General features: G+C 38.7%; 1 protein-coding gene across 1 annotated transcript in view; it reads right to left on the bottom strand.

The window, feature by feature from the left end:
• Window positions 1–21,665, bottom strand: part of SPTBN5 (spectrin beta, non-erythrocytic 5) — a 95,767-nt gene that overhangs the window by 44,105 nt on the left and 29,997 nt on the right. Inside the window, exons 26-34 of the mRNA XM_058861014.1 lie at window positions 21,449–21,565; window positions 20,702–20,865; window positions 18,923–19,055; window positions 18,260–18,405; window positions 16,973–17,087; window positions 15,024–15,134; window positions 13,733–13,912; window positions 9,564–9,767; window positions 8,188–8,337 (exon numbers count right to left, since the gene is read on the bottom strand). Coding sequence (XP_058716997.1) covers window positions 8,188–8,337; window positions 9,564–9,767; window positions 13,733–13,912; window positions 15,024–15,134; window positions 16,973–17,087; window positions 18,260–18,405; window positions 18,923–19,055; window positions 20,702–20,865; window positions 21,449–21,565 — 1,320 coding nt within the window. The remainder of the gene's footprint in view (window positions 1–8,187; window positions 8,338–9,563; window positions 9,768–13,732; window positions 13,913–15,023; window positions 15,135–16,972; window positions 17,088–18,259; window positions 18,406–18,922; window positions 19,056–20,701; window positions 20,866–21,448; window positions 21,566–21,665) is intronic.

A 21,665-nucleotide genomic window follows, 5' to 3' on the forward strand; every position in this document is an offset into this window, starting at 1 on the left:
TGATCTATCCTACTTATCAAGTGTATGAAATTATGAGAGAGATCTTTTTTAGAGGGCTACTGGATTTAGTTTGCACTTCTGAAGAAAAATGTGTAGGCTCCAGGTCTATCTACTGTAATGCTTTATTAAACCACTTATAATTGCCATCTATATTTGCACCACTGACATAGAACCACATGCTGCATCTCTATTTTGGTGTTTTAAACCCTGCTTTAAAAATTCTGTAGCTTCTTGATACTTATTGTGAGTTATCTACCATTTCTGGTCAAAATTTATTTACCTCTGGGACCTCTATTTAGTAGCTGTAAGCAGTGAAACTGATACCTGAGGAAAGGGTCAGCTATTAGTTTTCTTGCTTGTATGTCTCTGATGGAAGAAAAAAGGCAAGGGAAGATGGTTATTTTCCTTAGAGAAAGAGAAGAGAGACATCTGAGAGCGGGGGTGTGGGGTGGTGACTCATAAACAGCTGCCACCAGAGAGCTCAGTGCCTTGCTCTCACTGAAATCCACTGAGCACAAGTGACAGTGGGCATTGAAAGCTCAATTCTTTTGGATGTTACAGTAGTGGGCAAAAGTCCTCCTGGCTACTGAAAGCTTTGAACTAAGTCCTCCAAGAAGAGGTCTGTGCATGTGCCCTTGGCAACCAAGGTTTTGACACTGAGTAGGAAAACTGGTGCTCAGAAAGAAAATTTCTGCAAAAGGGAAGTGGCTGCATACATTGCAGGGGAGGCAATGGCAATATGCTCAGAGGAGAGCAGCCCCTGTAGCACCTGCAGTGCTGCTGCCTGGAGAGCCGCTGAGGTAAACATATTCCATTTGTCTTTTACACAGAAGTCTTCTGACAGCTATTGTTCTAATCAGAACCACAACATTTTTTTTTCATTTAAGCATTTGTTATACCAATCTGAAAGCAGAATAAAAACTGGCTCCCACACCACAATGCTGGCCTGTCGCCAATTACTTCACTTTCTGCCACACTTTTAGACAGGTCTCCTAACTCCTGCTCTGAATGAGACACATTGATTTCAAATACAAAACACTGCACAGCTCTCCTCAGGTAACCTACCAGGGTCTCCCACAGAGTATAGCAGGTATAAACTTTCTTTCAAGTTTGTTTCTATTAGGAATCACGGCCCATCACTGGGAATTTAATATTCAGCTACAGAAAGCGTAAAAGACTTGGCCACTCACTATAAAACAGATTCCTTTTTGAGTGAGGGCTTCCAAAGATGCTTAAAACCACAAAATGGCTTTTGAGATTTCTGAGATTTTCTGGAATAAATTTTCAAGTTGTTAGCAATGTAAAACATAGAAACAGTTTTTAATCCTACTGAACTGGAGTTTTTCATTATTTCTGAGTTCGTTGCATAGTTGCTGCCAGAAAGACCTCTTTCATACAAGTTAATTCAGAATTAAAATCAAAGTCCAATAAAAAAAAAAAAAAGATTTAAAATAAACCAATGCTATTTACACAGTTACGTGACAGCATCTGCCAGCTCTAGCTTTTGGAGAAATACCGAATGAAACATTTCAGCTATTAACATAACTATGTTGTCTAGATGCCACAACTTCACATTTATATGCACTGGAAAATGACACAGCCCCAAAAGAAATTTGTATTCCTAGAAGAGCAGTTTTTATTTCTCTGGAATAAAATGTATTTTAAATATTTGTGCAAATCCACTTCCTTCTTCTTCTTTTGCTCTTCATGGTATAACAAGCTCCACGGATTTGCCCCTCACTGCCTGCCACGGGCTTGCTGCTGAGATTGCTGGAACATGACAGAAAGTCTTTCTGTTCTAACCATGTACTAAAAGCCTGAATTATCAGATTTAAAAACCTCCACTTAAAGCATGTAAGCAAGTCCAAGCTATATGTCAAGACGGAGAAGAATAAGGTTTGATTTGACTTAATACTGACAAAAGTAAATACTAGAAATAATAATTAAAATAATCTTAAATTTACTTTAGCAAAGTAAGTGTTCTTGATACCATGACTATATAAAGTTCACAGAAATGTTTTACTATGCTTCATTTCAGTAAAAGTGGTAAGAAGAATAATCACACGAGGAATAAAACACACTAAAGTTGTTTATAAAAAGAAAACATACTTTTTTTCTATCATACTGACATCCCTGTATTATTGACATCTGTCCTCACCATCTATATGCAAAATTCTAATGTTGAATGTTTTTAAAATTTCCTTCCCTCCCCATACTGCATACTGTCTCCTTGGCATAAGAATATAGTTATCTGATATTGGAAATATATATGGGAAAAACACAGAGATAAAACCGGTGTTTTTCTGATAACTGCTATGTTTGCTTCTTCACACCTATTTCCTCCTTCTTCAAAATGCACAGTATTGATCCCTACCCTGTAAGTATTAGGTGTTAGACCAGAATCTACACCCATACAACATCATCATTTAAATATTTACTTATGAAATATTTGTCTGAAAGCAGCTCTGAAACTTCCCATAGTTTCACTGCTAGAAACTTTGCTGGATATCCAGATTTGATGTGCTGTGGATATTAAATTCCCTTTGTTTCCCTCTGGAAAGGGTGGTACCTCTCCTTTTCTAATAGGGAGAAAAAAGTGATTTCTTTCTACATACTTAAATACTTTGGCTTTTGAAAACAAGCCTTACTTTTAAAGTTATAAACCCAGGAATTTAACATTTAGAAATACAGCGTAATTTAACAAGGAAGGAAATGAAAACAATGAAACAGAAAAGAACTGAGGAAAACTACACTGAGGATTTTTTCCAGGTCCCAGGCTGACTACAGAATTGACTAGGTTGGAAAAGACCTTTGAGACCATCAAGTCCAACCTAGCTGAGAAGAAAACCAGCTCTTGGCTCTGAAGTCTCCAGTCTTCAAAGTGCTGAGCACTATGGCCCAATCATGCAAAGTCTGTAAGCAGCTGTATGCTGTGTTAACAACAGCACGCTAATGGTTAAAATGAAACTCTTGTTAAGTACTCGATTAGAGCAGAGTCCTTATCTTCACTGGGCATGGATCAAGCTGCAGCTGCAGCCTTGGTCACAGCAGAGCACAAGTAGCTTTCTCATTGTCTTGCAAGTCATTTTTAAGGAGTTAGAACATGGCAGGATCCATGCAAAAAGAAATCCACATGGCTTGGTTAAACGCAGCTTGGATCTTCTGTTTGCAAATGTTCCTAGAATGGAATGCAAATCTTTACCACTCTCCTCCCAGATCCAAAGGATGCAATGTTGACAGCGATAGATGGAGACCCGGCACGCTCTGTGTCTCTGTGGATTGAAGCTGTGGTGTGAGCTGGTATGTTTGTCACAAGGTTGTCAGGGCATACGCTTCTGACAGTGCATGTTTCCTGGGAAGGCCTCAAAGCAGATCTTTTCCAATGGCTAGAAAGCAATCCTGAGCAGCAGACAGGGTTCACTGATAGAGAGAGGCCAGCCCCAATCTCCACAGGGTGAAAGGATGGACCAGCTCTATCTGAATCAAGTGTTCTGATAAAGATTTTTGGATTTGGGCTTCTTCTAAATTCTCTTACCACCTGGATAGGCATAGCAGTCCAAGGAGTGGCAAATACCAGGGTGATTTTGGAAACCTTGTGGTGAGCAGGTGTTAGACCATCACATGGAGTCTTCCTAAACTCTGGCCCAGATGAAGGGTAATTCTGAAAGACAATCAACTCTGGACTTAAATCCTTGTTCATGATCTCATTCCCATTAGCTGAATTTTCTCTTCCAGTCAGCACAGCTGGGGACAGCCATACATCTCTGGATAAAGACTGCTGGGGAAGCCCAGAATACTTGGAGGAAGTCACATGAAATCTTGTGATTTGAAGGGCTGGTGACCCACCTGAAGGGAAACCTTGCTTTGGTTTCTGGGATAGTGTTGGAAGACCAGAGGGAGTTTCAGGCACCTTCTCTAATTGTGGCATGAGCAGACTTGAATGAGCATGACTGCTTCCATGTGAACCTGCTCGAAAAGGCTTTATCGTCAAGCTGCACGTTGAAATGTAAAGCTTCATTGAAGTGTGGAGGTCTGACATTTGGACATTGCACTGGCTACACCCTTGTTGGGCTGGCAGTGAATCACAAGGTTCCAGAGATGCATGCAGATTTTTGCTGTGGATCACAGAAGCAGCTGGAATAGCAGACAGATCAACATTTAGGCGTGATGTCCAGCTTGATGGAGCTTTGCAGGAAAGAACATCTGAAGGCAAAGATAGAGCAAGCTTCAAGGGATCGCTTTTTCCAGGGGAAATACGATGAACACTTTTTTCTCTTTCTGAATACTGCTTGTAAGATGCAGATGTTGACTGAGTGCCAGACGTCTCATATCCATGTCCCCAGGGATCCTTGCAAGCACTGGAACATGTGGATGTCTCATCAGAAGGACTGACACAGTGACTAGTGCTCCCAAAATCTCTCCTCTGGTCTGTGTGTGCCAGGATGACATCTAGCCTTGAGCAGTAAGACACACTGCTGGGTGGTGAGATGGCATTTCCTGGAGCAAGCTTGGCAACTGATTGACCAGTAGGAGGATGCCAACCTGGCACTGGCATCTTTTGAAAAGGCCTGACCTGCACAGAAGATTCAAAAGGAGGAGGTGGGGTCATTCTACAGGAAGAGAGCAGCACTTCCACAGTGGAGACGTAGGTTGCAGATGAAGGTTTGCAGCGATGGTCCCTGTACGACATTCTGAAGGTTAGTCCTAAACGATGCAAAATTCAAAGACACAGAAGCTTGCTTTTCTCCCTGTACTTAAAACCAAGTCCTAATCCTTTTTCCTTTGGCACTGGAAATTTCCATTCTTCCTCTGAAGCAAAGGAATGAGAGATGAATAAACATTCTCCAGGAAGAAAAATATGAACAAAAAAAATCCACATTCAAAATAAAAAATCTCAGCTCTTCTAAAACTTCTACCACCTCTTGTCATGTCTGCAAAGCGATATGAGTGTGGGATGGGCTGGAAGATAAATTAGGGAGCATACGGCTCTGCTCCCTGAGTGTTCTGACAGTGAGACTGCAGACAGAGTAGGAGGGAGCCAAAAGTGCCTGCCAGAGACAGCCTGCAAACTTGCTGTTATTTCATCTGTGAAAAAAAGCAAAGTAGCTAACCTGAGCAATGGATCTGCTGCTGTGAAAAGATCAGAACGGAGCAGACAGTATTGGACACAGTTTCTGCTCAAAGCAAAAATAAGCTTTTTCCTTCTTTCCCTTTTTCAGCTGTTAATTGTCTGGGCTCTGCATGATGAGATGTCAGTTTGCAGCTCTTACAAGAGATGCCTACAGAAGTTCCATTTCCATTCCACAACTGCATTCACAAAAAAAAAAAAAATAAAATATATATATATATATATATATATATATATGTTTGCTTAATTTTCTTCACATGTGCTCTGTTTTCTTTAGCACAGAACAATGGTAGATGATATTTTACAGAAATCCTTTGAAGGTTTAAATAACTTGGATGTAATATAAGATGCTGGCTTAAAGTCAAACCTCTCACAGTGGCACAGACAGTGAATGAACGAGCAATTCTCAGTAGTAGTTTATAGTTTAAAACACTCCTCTGTTGCCTTCTCCCTTCCCCTGTTTCTTGCTTCTGGTCTATGGCATATGAAGTGCTGGCAAAATAGGATTGAAAAATTATTACATGCTTCCTTACACAGACATTTTACAAGCATAAAAAATGAAATGCACGTAACTGAGCCTTGACTCAAACACAGAGGTCATAAGAAACACAAAGAGTGGAGAGATTGCTTCTATTTGTTTGCCTGATAGGAATCTTTTTTGAAAGTGTGTTTCCGTTTGTCCTTTCTGAAAGCAGAAAATGATGAAATTCCCATTGGGAAAATGGTTTGAGAGTCTTCAGCTGACACCCTGGCTGAGTTTTTTTTTAAAACATGTTTGAAAAACTGCTTTCCTATCATCCTGCTTGTCTGTATCACTACGCAGCCACATTTAAACTCTGTATAGTAGTAACAGAGTTCAATCCAAGACAAATAGATTTCTCTTCCAAGAGTTCTTCGGCTGCAGAAACATGAAACAAAAGTATTGGCTAAGGAACATCAGTCCACTGTTAAACTGTTTATTCTGATCTACAAGGCAGATGGTGGCAGCTGCAAAAGCCAGCTTGACTGTAGTGTGGTCTGTGTGAAGAGACAGCCAAGTATCCGCACTTTACTGTTCCACCTTCTGGATGCTTAGTGTCAGCAAGGAAAACTGAGCACCAGACTCCTTGGAAGTTCATAGAGAGGATACTATGGGAAAAAGATTCTGAAAGCAGAACTGCACTTCATGGTCCTCCAGGTCATAACCTTTTTTTCTCAGGCTTTGTTTTGGCTGAAGAAACTTGAGGTTTCTGATCCCATCAGGAGAATTTACCCAGCCTCTGATGAACACCCACCACTTTTGTGGCAGCCTAAGTCACATTGCCTATGGCAATGGCAAATTGATCTGAACTGAGAAGCAATATGAAGTGCCATTTACCTGTTGAGAAAGTGCTGAGGGCATACCAGAAATGCCAAGTGCGTTAACTTTTCATATATGAGTAATACAGACTTTTGCGACCAGGTCTCACAACAGAGGGGTGAGAAAATATCATCTACCCACAATAGCTTCCTACACATTTACCCCTGCATTACATACAGCAAAGCAGATGCTGCAGTGATAGTGCCTCTGATAGTGCAGTGTGTTGGCTGATATCAATTTAAAAGAGAAAAATGCAGTGGCCAAACTTTTGTAGAGTTTACATTTTCCCTGATAAGCTCCTATGCAGGAGCTTAACAGTGGTGTACCACTGCTTGGTAGGGAATTGTGATAGATATAATGCAAATCATGTCATTTGCTATATAAGCAACAAATAGTGGGCAGAACTATGTAATATTTTACTCCAGAAATCACAGCCCAGGTGAAACTCTCTGCTTCATGTCACAAACTCCAGAATACAGGTCACACATACCAAAAGAACCAATTATAAGGAATTATGCAAACACACATTTCCTTCAAGGAAGGAGTAGCAGAAAGCTCCAGGCCCATGTGCCACAAAGGGTTAAGTATCACTGGATGGCACAGCTCAGAATCAGTTTCCAAAAGGATTTAGTGCCAGTGGCAAAGCTCTGGTGGAAAACAGAGCCCAGAGCAAAATGAGAGCCATTATATTTTGCTGTCAGTGGTCTTGGAGAATTATTTTTCCTTAATGAAAAATGATCAGGAGGTGCAACCTCCTCTGGTATTGTGTCAATCCTTCAGTTTGGCAGCCTGCAATCCATTGATGTGGTTTGCATGCCAAATCCCAGCACAATTGCAGCAATCTATCAGTTCATAGAGTGAGTTGTAGAGTGAGTTGTAGAGTGAATGCCAGACCTTGAACTGGAACTTTTATAAGAGTTATATGAATCAAAGAAAGTGCAAGAAAGACAAAATAGAACTCAAAAATGGTGAAAAAAATCTATTTCAAGAGCTGCAAAATGCTGATAATAAGATCATCCTTCTGTCTCTTTGCATTGATTATATATGCCCTCTTTTTTCATGAGAGGGCCTTTTTCACTAGCTTGTTTTTCTCAATCACATCAAACAGAAGTTAATACTCCTTATACATTCTCTTGTTGTTCTACACACTCCTATCAATGCCCTTGCAGAACTGAGAAGTCAATTTACTTTTCTGTATTAACTCACATTGCTGACATCCATTTTCCACTAGTTGCATTTTCCCAGCATAACTCTCAGCCTGAGCTGAGAATTCCAGCAACACCTGCAAAGCAAACTCCCTTCAAACACTCTTTACAATTTCCTTTCTTTTTGAGTCCTACAAAATTTGTCAGTGCCTAAGCAGCTGGCATACTGAGATCTGTTTGTAAAGTGGACTAATATCAGACTCTTGTCTCCCTCTTCTGTCATGATGCTCACATGTTCCCTCTTATGTATATTTGCAGTGAATCATCTTTCAGGTAAGGATCATCTCTTTGTTTCTGTTCCACACCTAAGCCCCATGAGAAAGGAGAGCTTCTTGCACATTGCTGTTTCCAAGTGATACCACAACACAAACAATACCAATAAAAGAGGCTGTCTTGTCTGTACACAGGCACAAGCATTTCAAGGTGTAGGTGAACAGTAGTGCCTTTTTTAGTTTGAAAGAGTTTACATGCTTGAAGAGTTTTAACTGCTTATTTCAAGTTTATAATTTGCTCACCTCCTGTGAGTTCAGGAGCATGTCAAGGTGATCCCAATCCTTGTAGAACATTTGTTCTTGGTGTATTTTCTCCAGCCACTCCTTCTTCTGCCTCCATGCATTGTATACATTTTTCTTTTCTTCCAACAAAGCCTGTAGCTTCTGCTGAATCTGAAGAAAATTTCCAGTTAAAAACTTGCATTGGTCTTTATATCCCATCATCTGGCTAAATTGAGAGGAGAAAGGATTAAGTGGAGTGGTGGATAATGCCTTTAAATTGCAACAAAACTATTAAACAGAAACAAAAGTAGAACAAGATTTTTGTACTGTTTGGGCAGAGAGATAATCAGAGGTACCTCACTTCTGCATCAGAGGAGTGCTTCTTACAGGATATACAACAGTCCAAACCAAAAGCAAAGAAAGATTACTGTTTCCCAAGTGCGGCTTCTGGAATCAGATCCTAATTCTTCATTATCTTTAAGCACTAAGAGTACTATCATAGCACTTCAAATTTTCATGTCACAGATACTGAATATATAAATTATCAACATAGAATATTCTTCTAGTCAGTAAATTCATGCCACAAGGTTAGGCTTAACATAACTTCAGCTTTAAAACATTGTGTATCCACAGGTTTTCTCTGAAACATTTTTCCTACCCTTTTCTACAGGCAAAAGGACTTTACAGTCAGCAAGATTTCTAGTTACCATAGTCATACTGTGCAAGATTCAGCAAATTTTCAGGAAATAGCTTGGTGAGATGGGACAGTAACTTGCACAAACTCTGCATTTTTCTGCAGCTATTCAAGAGACATGTTAATGAATTTTCGGGGGAGAAATGAGCTGGTAGGTACTGGAAAATAAATAAATGCTGTGAGAATCTTAGCAGCCATTTGTCTTGAGTAAACTGACATTTTGATTTAAATCCTTCATTTCCAGGGAGTATATTTTACTTGCGCAATTCTTTACTAGAGAAAATGTTTCAATCAACCTTTAAACTCTCTCATATGTTTGAATGTTTTCATTCTTTGGTTGACAGGTTTTTGTCCAGACTGTTCTGGTGTGCATATACCACTGTAATACTGTGTGAAAATCAAGTTTGGGAAGTCAGTATAATTGACTCCGTGGCTCCGAACATGGTGAACTTTGTGAAAAAGTTCAGTTTTGCTGCAGGGGACTTTCAGAAGATGCCTCCACACATCTGCTGCTGAGGTTAGGAATGGAACAGATGTTTTTGTGCCCAAGGTAGGTAACATACTGAGGCAGATGTAGGTCATGGGCATAGACAAGTGAGTGTACACGTTTTTGTATCTCACAGTGTGATACAATATAGAATCATAGCCACATTGGGGTCCAGTGCTAAATATGTATTACTGAACTCAGAGGAGTTTCAATTACCTCTTTTGATGGCATTTCCTCATCTTGCAAGAGGGACTGTCCTAGCTGTACAACATGACCATACTTCTCTTCTCGTGCTTCGATCTCTGCCAGTAGCTGTTGATGCTGGGTGAGTCTCAGGCTGCTAGTAGATATGTCCCGAATAGACTCCTTGGCTCTCATTTCCCTTATTATTTCTGCTGTCCATAAGAAATAGTCCCACACCTAGAACCCAAGAAAACATGAAAATTGAGGTTAGGGCTCAAGCTTAGGTTAGCAGGCAGGAAAATCTTGGGCTCACTCTTCAACTTTAGGTGAAAAATAAGTAATAAAATCATAGATAAATAAAATATTTCATTAATGCTTGCAGTACTTTTATGAATTTTATAAGGGTGGATAACACAACTGCAGGAATTACTATGTACTGTGTTACATGGTTTGTAGTACCATAATCATAATCAAACTTGTATCATATCAGTGACAACATGATATCATTTATTGCCCTTTAATCCGTCTTTCTTAAAGTATTTTCTGATGTTATTCCTTCATAAAAGATAAAGCAGTATTGTCCTACATTTCTGTGAAAGCTTTGACTAATACAAGTCTATTTGAAAATTAGGTTATGCACATATTCTAAAATGAGAGTGAGAATTTTCAGGTGAAAAACAAATGCACTCTAATAGAAGTGGGAAAAGGTTTAATCACAGGTCATAAGAAATTGCATAAGCATATCAGGTATACAGATTCAGCTCTTGGTTTGTGGACCTACAGGACTGAGATTGGGAGGAACAAATATGTCATGCTAGTTCATTTTCAAAATCTGATGAACCAGTAAATATATATGCAATAACAAAATGTCTGAAGGAATTATGAGCACAAAAATACTTAAACAAGTCCCTGAGGATTATTTTCTAACTGTGATTGAAGAAAACTGTGCAAGTAAAACCAATTTCATGTTCTCTGTATGTCTTTTTCTCCGTTTGATTCTATACCTTCAACAGTCACTTACTTTAGGATTCTTATTCTTATTTGAATCTGCAGTAGGAGTTTTGCTCTTATGTGCCAGTTGGTAAAAACTAGGACTGTGAGGGATATACAGGGGATTATATATGATGATTAAATTTTGTTATAGCTTAACTATGTCTGGATTAGTTGATTCAATTTTTAGATAGTAAATGGTATTTCAGGTTTATAAAATGTATTTTAAAATACTATTGCTTATAGTAAGTGCTGAAGAAACATTCTCTTTTATTGAAGAAAAGTAAAAATTGTCTCTTTTAAATGGTTGCTGGCTTTTTCACTGAAGGAAACTATGTAATGGAAATAGATTCTTGGCTTGTCCATTTTACCCATAGATTTTTGTTTGTATCATCAAAATCTTGTAAAGACAGCCAGGAAAAAAGTTCAGAAAAGCGCCACAAAATTAAAACTGGTAAATTTGGGGTCCTGACTTAAAGCTTTAAAGCCAAGACACTGCTTTTTAAAAGCCAAGTGAACACAACTACTAAATGAGTCTTTAAAAAGACTGTGGTCCTTTTAAAGGGGCCCGTGGTAGCACACACGTGTTGGCATAAACTCCATTTGTAGAATTAATTCATTCACACAGCTGGACGTCACTGTAGACACTGACATTGCACTTGGCACTGCAAATGTCTAAAACTCCCTGAGATTTTGAGCGAATCATTAGGAAAAAATCTATAAGCCTCAGGATATATAATGCAATGGAACAAGTCAAGAGCTGATAAGAGGTGACTGGACTGCCACTGCCAGCAATATTTAAGGATAGAGTAGACATCAGTCTTCAGGAACCTCCTAAGCAGAGCCCAACTCTGATCATGGAGATCCCAGCATAAACTTCAGAATAGGAGCCTCAGATCATTCAGAAATACATTCAGTCTGTGTCTACACTCACTTTCCTTGACAAAGTTCCATGGAAGATCTGAAGCCCTCTGCTGTGCTGTGTGTTGTTAGTCAGGCCCAGCTCTGCTATTTAATCACATTAAAGTTGTACTTGATGGGGTGCAAGGAGATACACTAGATGATTATGCAGAGTTCTCATTTTATGGAAATTGATTATTTTGTTTCACTTAATCTGTGCATATTTTTTAATCAAAAAGTCCTGTGGACCGCATATGAACAATATAATAAAAAAAGTACTGTGAACAGCTGTGACTAACACTAAATTTGTGCACCCCTTGGCATAGCTAAAAGAGGAAAGGTAGCAAAGTTGCCTCTTTGCATTCAGCAGTTTGGGTGATATTCTGCAGCAAAGCTGCTCTAACCTACTCTAGAGTTTCTGAAACTCTTAGTTATTAGCCATGGCTGCATGATCCTGCCTTGTCCCATCTGGGCAGGAAGACAGGCTTACCAAATTGCAGAACCAGCTCTTCACTTCTTCAGGAATTATTGTCAGGGAAGGAGGTGAAAGCTGAGAGGACTGGGAATACTTTTTGCTATTAGCCTGACATCAAAGAGACAGAGTTGCCTGAGGCATAGTCCTGTCTAGACATGTCACTGAGAGTATGGTCACATGGCTTTGTCATTTTGTTTTATGATGTTAAGGGTCATGAAGATCAAAGGACACATTGGCAGAGCAAGAAATGAGCTATAGATTTGTCATTCAGACCACAGGATGCATCACACATTTCAGAAAAAAATCAAACCAAAGGTGTTTTACATCATTCCAGCAAAAGAAATTAGAATAACACTCCCACAGGATGGGGACAACTTAACATTTTCTATCTGAAGTCAAAATCTAAATTTATGATGGAAGCTATGAAGTAAATCAATAAAGAAGTGAACTCTGAGTGACTACATTTTAATGGTCAAATCCACCAAGATCTACCTCCTGATGAAGATGTCTCCAGGCTGAAGACTTCAAGAATCTAATATATAGAAGAATAGATTGCATTCTAAAGAATGCATTCTGAAAGTTTGCCTTGTTCTTCCCATCAGTCCTAGATACTGTTAGAAAGACAGTGGATAAGTGAACTTTTCACCTACATTAGTAGAATCATTCTCATTTTCCCCATCAACAGTTCTGCACATGATAACAGAACTTGTAACAGTTAAAAAACAAACTAAGAAAACCCTCAAAAACCCCAGACTGTCATAAACATCCTTTATCTCCAATTATATAATACCTTTTTTAAATAAAATATGACAGGTAATGCTGATTTAAACACTTATAAGAGACAATTGGATTAACTGAATGTACAGATGCCTCTCATGCTAAAAAAAAAAACAAACATGTACACTCTGTTGTGGTCTTGATTCCAGATTACAACCCTAAGACAAACTTGCAGCAAGTTTTTTCCAGGTGGATACTATGGACCCTCTCTGCTTCCCACTAAAAATAGAGGAAAAACTAACTGGGGTATCTTGAATTGGCACAATAGTTACACTTGGAACAGTTCAAGAATAAAAGAATGTAAATGTATTCCTGAAAAACTACATTAGCAACTCACTTCATGGTATAATGGGACACTCTTGCTGCAAGCACCTGCAGTGCTTGCAGCAATAATCTGCAGTGGTCAAGTGAAGGCACTTGTAGCTCAAGTGTTTTCATTGAGACTACTGACATTTGCAAAGTATTTCATGGCAAATCACAGCTCAGTGGCCGGCTGAGTTCTTTGGAGACAAAGCTACAGTGCATGCTTACATATGATGTTATGGTGATATATCCATGTCACAGTTTGAGCAGCTTGAGAGATTTGTGCAAAAATCGGCAAGTGATATTGATATAGGCCATGAGGTAAGTTAACCAAGGGTTATTGCATGCCCTGAGAGAGAGATAACAAACTTTTATGCATTATAAATGGGAGAGTAACATATTTTTCTGTCACTCTTACTCAGTGGAAATTGCAAAGTCTTTGAAAAGATTTTTGCTACTTCTGCAAAGCAGTGACTGCTTCTGACAGCTGACAATGATTCCTTACACCTCTGGATGGAAGCTTCTACTCTTACAGGAGATTAAAAAACCTTATCCAATTAAAAAGCCTTATCCTCTATCTATCTTATATCTACCTGATCCTCTAACACCTTTCTAAATATCAATGACCACTAAATGCTTGATTGATAACACAGAGAGCGCTTGCAGCCTTTTCCAGCTTGGAAATGCATCTGTAGTTCTCACCCACTGCAGGCAACCTTCTCCCAAGCAGTGAGGGACAAGGGGCAGAAGTGCTTACATGTGCCTGAAACTCATAAAGCTTGTAGGCTTGTTCCAGGAGTCTCCTGCGCTGTCCCACTTTGGACTTCAGGCCCTTCCAGTTGGTCACTATTGCCTGCTGCTTTGCCTTCAGGTCTTCCACCTGCTTCTTGGAGCAATGGGGCAGCACGTCATCTGCAGAGTGGATCAGCTCCTGCAGCTGTACACAAAGGGTGAAAGAAGAGGGTAACAAGGAGAGCATCATGGAGATCCTGCTAATATTAGAAAAGTTCTGATAAGGGCTATCTTTTCTGTACATGAAAATACAATTAAAACAAAGTTTTCTGCCTTAACTTTTCTCATATTAAACAAAAACCTCTATAATGTCTGTTCTATGGCGTAATAGTGACATCCAGTGTTTGCCAAGGCTCATCACAACAGCGATTTTTCAAAGGCAGATTTTGTTTTCCCTTTTTACTACATTATTTATTATATGATAATGAAAGTAGTATCATAATTGCTATTATAATGCAAGAAAGAGCCAACTATTCCCTTCTTTCTTCATTGACCATATAGCTTAACTGTGACTATATTCTCTTCATGCATGTCTCATGCTTTTTTACCCTTAAAAGTAATGACAAGCTGATAGGATCAATTCTAATGTTACTGCCCCAAGGTAAAAATATTTGAGGCCACTGATAAGTAATACTGGGATAATCTCAGTAATCTCAGTATAACTCATGCTGCTTTACACTGTATATATTATTGTAAACTATTACATGTATTAAACAAAGGAGTGAAAACTCATACTAGTTTTATTGGTTTGTTGAAGACAATCAAGTCTCCCATATACAAGGTAGGTGCTCTCATGAACTTATTTTTTTTTCATATTTGTATTGTAAGCGCCATCCTTTTTCCTCACAGTTCAATTTGTACCAATATTAATTTTCTCTGCACATAAAACTCATTCTGGATTTTTCCTTGTAATAACTTGGAACACTTTGAGAAAGACAATAAGAATATCAAAAAGCCTGGAAAAATCCTACATTTCAAACCATGATCAAAAACATCCCTGTGAATCACTACATTAGTCAGTAGTTATTACAGTATGTGCCTTATTTGAAAAGTAGTTACTACCTATTTTTATTATCACTCCCACCAGACCCTGAATATATAAAAAACCCCAGAAAACTAAGGAAAATCCCTAGCAATTTCCAGGCTTTCTGTGAGAGATGGCAATAATTTGGTTCACAATACCAAATTATTATTATGCTTATTTTGGAAACCTGAACTTTGGCTACACGTTGAAGTCCACAAACGGCTGTCCTTACCTGCTGCTCATTCCCAGAGAGCTCATGTTCCAAAGCCACATGGTTCCGGAGCTGGGTCTGCACACCTCTCATGTCCTTAGCAACATCATCTGGAATACTTTTAGACTTCTCCTAGAAGGAAGAATCAGAGAAAGCTTTGGCTTTTTCCCACTTCCAAGCAAAACTCACTACAAGCCTACATTAAATAATATTGGGTACTATAACTCATACTGCACACTTGAGGACATTCTGAGTTACTCAACTATGATAGCTAAAAGGAAGCCAGAAAAATCTCTCCTAGTAACTCACTTCTAAATATCCTAATGGCTAAACTATTCAAATGAACTGTTAGAAATGAAGGGTTGTGTCTTTCCTTGATCAGACAATTCAAAAAAATATCTTACAGTCTATGTGTTGGGAATCAATCTTGAATACCTACTGCAGTGACAGTGAATTCTTAAAGCAGCATTAACAAGCAACAGTTCCAGTCAATTCTTTGAGATACAGGTGGTCTTCCTGTGAACCATCTTTAGATAAAATTTTGGTTATAGATTCACAAAAAAGATAACTGTAAAGATAAGAGAAATGGAGGGACCATTACATGGTAATGTCAAAAAAATTTAAACTTTTTTAATTCAGCAGAGGCTCTGAAGGAATTTAGTTGTTTCCCAAACATGAATTGGAAATGCATGCAAAAAGAACAGGCATTTCAGCAGGACAATAGCACTGTCACTAAAATTATTAGAAATTTGTTCCAGGTCAATTTAAGGAAAATTAGCAGAATATTTCTTACTGTTGAAGAACTGCATTTCTGCAACAGAATCACAGGCTAGTTTGGGATATCTGGAGCTAGTGACTTAAGCAAGATCTTCAGTACTATTTTCCTATGAGAACAGGCTTCTCCTGATAGGCTTCTGACTAGGGTACACAGGAAAGGATGAACAAGATGACTGCTCTCATTCCTTGGTGTGAAGCTGTTAACAAGATGCAATGCAAAAAGGGTGCAGTGGTTGCCTAGACCAAACTCAGCATGGGGATAAACCAACAGATGGTGTTTGAAGTGTTTCTGACTTGTCACACTCTCAGCATTAACTGCTTCATCGTTGAAGTTAAATAAGCACCAGGTTCTGAAAATCCCAGCTGGTAAATGGTGAAATATTATGTTTGATTTTCTCTTCTTGACAGGGGAAGAAAACAGGAATAACATGGTTGAATAGGGCAGCCTCTGCCAGCACAAACAAGTAGAAAATTCATCGCATGTAACCAAACAAAGCCCTGTTGCCTTGCAAAACCCCTTGGATCTCTGCCTCCTGTAAACATCTGCATTAGGGAAACCACACCTCTCATTACAGCAAGGATGTGGTTTCTCAGTGAAATTCTTCAGGATGTTCTGATGAGCCAGATGCTGAAGACTTTTTGGAGGACTTCTCCCCCTAGTTTTGTTGCTGGGACTGCTTGAAATTATTGCCACTACTGGGCACTGGAATGAGAGGAGAAGATTTTTGGCTCAGCTTTTCACATCAGGTCACATGCTTGCCTGACAGCCTTCCAGGCTAATGGTCACTGTAATCCAAACAAATGCCTTTTTCACAGGAGAGTTCTTCAGCACACATAAAACTGCAACAGTGTACAAAGAACCACCATGGTAAGGCAGTAGTTTCTTGGGCCTGATGACTGCAAACATCATTGTATGCATTGCACTGTGAGGCACCTTAAAGCTGTGATCTTCTCACCTTTTCCCACAGATCAGCAACTCCAGCTCCACCTGGTTTCACTAATGGTTCTCATAAAGTAACCAGTCAAGTGTCTAAGGACTACCCAGGATTTTTTTTTAATGCTATGAGTAATCACACTGGCTTCTAACTGAGAATTTTTTTGATGTCAGCAGTAAGAATGTTGAGAATCATAAGAATATTCCATACAAGAAGCTGAAAGTTTGCATTACATGAGATTTTCATATTAATTTTTACCTCAATATGGGCCAGAGCATCTGTCAGATCTTGGTAACACTTGTGAATTGCCTCAGCATCTCTCAGCCGCTCACCTCGTAATCTGGTCATTTCCAACAGTTCCTCCCAAGAGTTCCTTCAAGGTAGAATGAGGAAAAGAACCACATAAAACATCTAAACTAGGAATAAAGGAGACCAACAGTCTGAAGAAAGACTGAAAACAAAACCTATTCTTGCTTAGCTTTTAATTCCTGACTTTAAATTCTGTTGGGGTGATTCTCTGAATGGCAGCATGTCTCTCACCCTACTCTGTCCTCCTGTCTGCTCCAGGAACTTAAATAAATGGTCCTATTTAAGAATTTCCCCCTCAATTGCACTTATCAGGTTTTATGTGCAGTACTTGGAGCATAAAATCATAGAGTATCCTGAGTTGGAAAGACCCACAGGAATCATTGAAGTCCAACTTCTGGCCCTGAGAACACCCCAAGAATCACACCATGCATCTGAAAGCCTTAACCAAACACTTCCTGAACTCTGTCAGGCTGGTGCTGGGACCACTTCACTGGGGAGCCTGTTCCAGTGCCCAGCCACCTCTGAGTGAAGAACCTTCTCCTAATATCCAATCTAAACCTCCCCTGACACAGCTTCAGGCCATTCCCTTGGGTCCTGTCACTGGTCATCACAGAGCAGAGATCAGTGTCTGCCCCTTCTCTTCACCTCACAAGGAAGTTGGAGACTGCAATGAGGTCTCCCCTCAGTTTCCTTTTCTCCAGGCTGAACAGACCAAGTGACCTCAGCTGCTGCTCGTACGGCTTCCCCTCAAGGCCCTTCATCATCCTCATGGCCCTCCTTCTGACGCTCTCTAATAGCTTAATGTCTTTCTTATATTGTGGTGACCACAACTGCCTGCAGACACACTTCTCATTCTGGCCAGTTTGGGCTGATGCCAGAACTCAGAGCATCTCAACGTTATTCAGCAGAAGAGTTGTGGGATTCAAACTTGAAAATAAGAAGCAATTAAAAGCATCAAAACTCTGAGTCTTTCAGCTGGCGATCCCATTCCAAAGGACAAAGGAAGTTCACCTTTGTAAAGCACCTCCAAAGCAATTTACAAGAACTCAAAACAGCAAGTAGATGATGTTTATTTTTAAATGAGGCTGGAAGCAGCTCTGTATCAGTGTCAAACCACACAGTTTGCAATTAGAGAATCAGGTCATACCTTATCCTTTCCTAGTTTCTTGTTAGTTCCTCCTCCTCGAGAGCAAATAGAAAGGACAAAGCATTTTAGACCTAACACAAGGCTCCTACCTTAGTTGTTTCTGCATCTGCCGAATTTCCCAGGACTCAGAATACCCTTGGCTCAGCAAGTTGTCTGCCAGCTGCTGGAAAGCCACAACTCTTTTCCCTGCTGCTTCCAACTGGTGTTGGAATGTGTCATATTTGGCATAAAGTTGCTTTAGAAGGGAAAACAAGAATAATGAGAAAGCCCCTTTTGAGTGCCCTCTTTTTCCAAACATACCTGCTCATCTATCAGAACACAGCCAAAAACCAGGTAATAAGCTGATAATACTTAGAGATGGAGAAACTGCAGAGAATGACTGGATTCTCCATTCTACATTCAAAGACTATGAGAAGCTTCAAACTCTTAGCAAAACATGAGGTTTGTGATGCAGATGGGAGGCAGAAACATTATTACTGGGGATAGAAACAAACATTCTATGTACAATGAATTTCAATTATAAAATTATGCGTTTTTTACTTAATGAGTGCAAATGTGCATTCAGTACTGTAAATGGATAACGTAGTCTGATTTTAAGATTTAGGACACAAGCTATTTTGAAATAAATTATAAAAATGAAGATTCTGAATGGCTACTCTGTCTTTTAAGTTTTCAAGGACAGCCTTAGTATCTGTTTACAATCTCACTACATACCGTTTATTTGATTTTTTTATGTTACTCAAAAAACTCACCAAAACATGTTCATAATCATTTCCATAGTCTTCAGAGCTGGCTGTTTGCTTCTGCTGAGTGATCCATTCTTCCAGATCTTCATATTCTCGTAGAAACTCATGCAAGACAAGAGTTTCATCAAGCTTCTTCCCTCTGTTGGGGGAAGGAGACAAGATAATATAATTAATAATATAAGAGAAGGGCAATCAGTAACTTTCTTCCAATGAATCCCCCAAACCTCTCACCATCAAGACTCATTCTCTGTTTCAAAAGAGATGACTATTCCTCAGATTTGGAAATTATGATTGAAGGATGACAGCTGTCAGCTAGGTCATGCTCATCTCATTAGTTGAATTTCCCAGAAGAGCGCTGTGCCTGTCTGAGCTCCTTCTCTGCTCTGTTTTTGATTTTGGTTGGGGTTTGTTGTTATTGCTTTTGCTGGGTTTTTTTATTTCCATGAGAAAGAATACCCTTTATTTTTTTCCAGATCTGTCCTGATCTGTCTTTCTAAAGATAATTGAATTGCTTGTGAAAATGAGAAGGAAATATTTCCTGAGCATCAGGAAAACAGATGCCATGAAAGCCTTTGGATGTAATTCTCATATTGCCTGTTTGGCAGAATTGCTCCAAGCTGTTACATATTTCTAATGGTCTAGATTATTTTATAATTCAGCCAGACACGTTACAGGGTTTCCACAGCAAGGAAAAAATAAAAAATAAAATAAAAAAATCCATCTGCTAGCCTGACATTGTGTAAATATTCCAGGAAAGAAGAATCTGGCTTCCAAATTTGAGTCACGAATGTTCATCACAGGAGATGCAACTTTGTTAAGAGTCCAGCCCAAGGAGAATGCAGATCAGAGGTGCAAACCAGAGCACCAATAATGTACCACAAGACCCAGGTTAACATTTAGAGGAATGAAAACAAAACATCTCTGTGTTCAACACACAGAAGTATTTTGATATTTCTAGAAAGGTTTATATATTTTTTATATTATATATTTATATTTTTTATATTTATATTCTAGAAATTAATGTTTTTTTAATCTGCCGGCAGAGCCCTCTTCCTTTTCTGAGTGACATTTTTGTGGAGGAAAAATCTAAGTTGAGACATTTTTTCCTTTCTGGAAACAAACTAGAAGTTTTAAAACCCTTTGTACAAGCCAACTGTGCTGTGTTAAATATCTTGCTGTAATAATAACTGAAAGAAAGTGAAACTAAAAGTAAATAATTAATTCAAGAATAGAAGCCTTCCTATACTAGCACAGTCACTAGGCATATGAATAAGTGTATCCATTATTGTCTCCCCTACAATATGTTAAAAATCAAGTAATTTTCAAGTATCATTAAGGGAACATTCTAAAAATATTTTTTCCTATTGATAGCAGATTATAAATATCACAAACACAAGCCAGAATCTGGCACCCCAAGTCACTTTACATGAGGATGATTAAAGGTAAGGAGGAAATTTGTAGGTATCAAATCCTTAAGATTTAGCAAAACTCCTTGAATAAATTGTAGATGTCTTGTTTAGTAAAATGAAAATCTCATAAATACACAGAATTATAATATAGAAACAAGCAATTTCCTAAATATAATTGAAAAGAGATGAGATAATATAATTTAATTATAAAGTTATAAAAGTAAAATAAAATTAATAACAACAACAACATTATAATTAATAACAAATTAATAATATAATGAATATAAATTCTGGTGAAGTAGCTGGACATGCCTTTTATTGATTTCAGTGGGCTTTGAATCTAATCTAGGATCCAAGGGGGAGTTCTGGTTTATACCTTGCAGCTGCTAGCTTCTCTAACTCCTGGAGTCTTGAATTAACTTGTTCTTTTGGTGCATCAATCTCAATATACTGGATGGATCCCACAAGAGGAAGAGTTTGGGCACTTTCACTCAGTTCTTTCAACAAATCTTGGTAAATGGCAATCTCATGCTCCAGTGCCTGACAAAGAAAAACAGTGAGTTGAGAGTCAGTTGTCTGAGATAGACACTCTTTGTGAACAGCCTAGGGTGTAGTGATTGGAAAATAAATACTTGGGGAAGGGCATGACATTTCCAAGACTTGATCGATTTTAGATTATTTTCTAGCATTATTTTCTAACACAAAAAAAGAAAAAAGAAAATTTGTACAGAAATTCAGACAAATTAGATAAATAAAGACAATCAGAATTCCCTGATGTAATATTAGATAAGGAAAAGTATTCCTGGATTAATTATAATCTTTGATTATAGGAAAAAATGACAAGGCTTCTGCATGCAGCTGTTGAAACTGAAAAGCAGATAGTCAGTTTTGGCCTCAGAAGGATATGACAATATTCACCATCTTCCTTTTCTCCCAAGCTACATTTTACCAACCAAGTAAACTGCACTGATCTTTTCTCTCAGTCTATCCATATGTGGACATATATCAATGCAAAATATCTTGCAGATGGCTGGGCACCAAACTACCAATGAGACAAAAAATTTTATGACTGCAGAGAGACCAAAAGGTCAGGCTAGCCTACAGAATTTAAGCAGAGAAATACCTTATGTTTCTTGATGAGTTTCAGTGTTCCATCTTCGTCTTTGCCGTAATCCTTGCTTGTTACAAGTGGATATTTTTCTGCTATCCAAGCCTCCAGGTCTGAAGTATTCATTAAAAACTATGAGTTAAAGAGAAAACAAATGAGCTTCAATTTTCAAAACATTCATGACTTCTTTTTTTTTTAACTAATAAGTTCTAAATAGATGATGCACCGTAAG

This window comes from Poecile atricapillus, chromosome 1 (assembly GCF_030490865.1).
Source record: "Poecile atricapillus isolate bPoeAtr1 chromosome 1, bPoeAtr1.hap1, whole genome shotgun sequence".
Taxonomy (NCBI): domain Eukaryota; kingdom Metazoa; phylum Chordata; class Aves; order Passeriformes; family Paridae; genus Poecile; species Poecile atricapillus.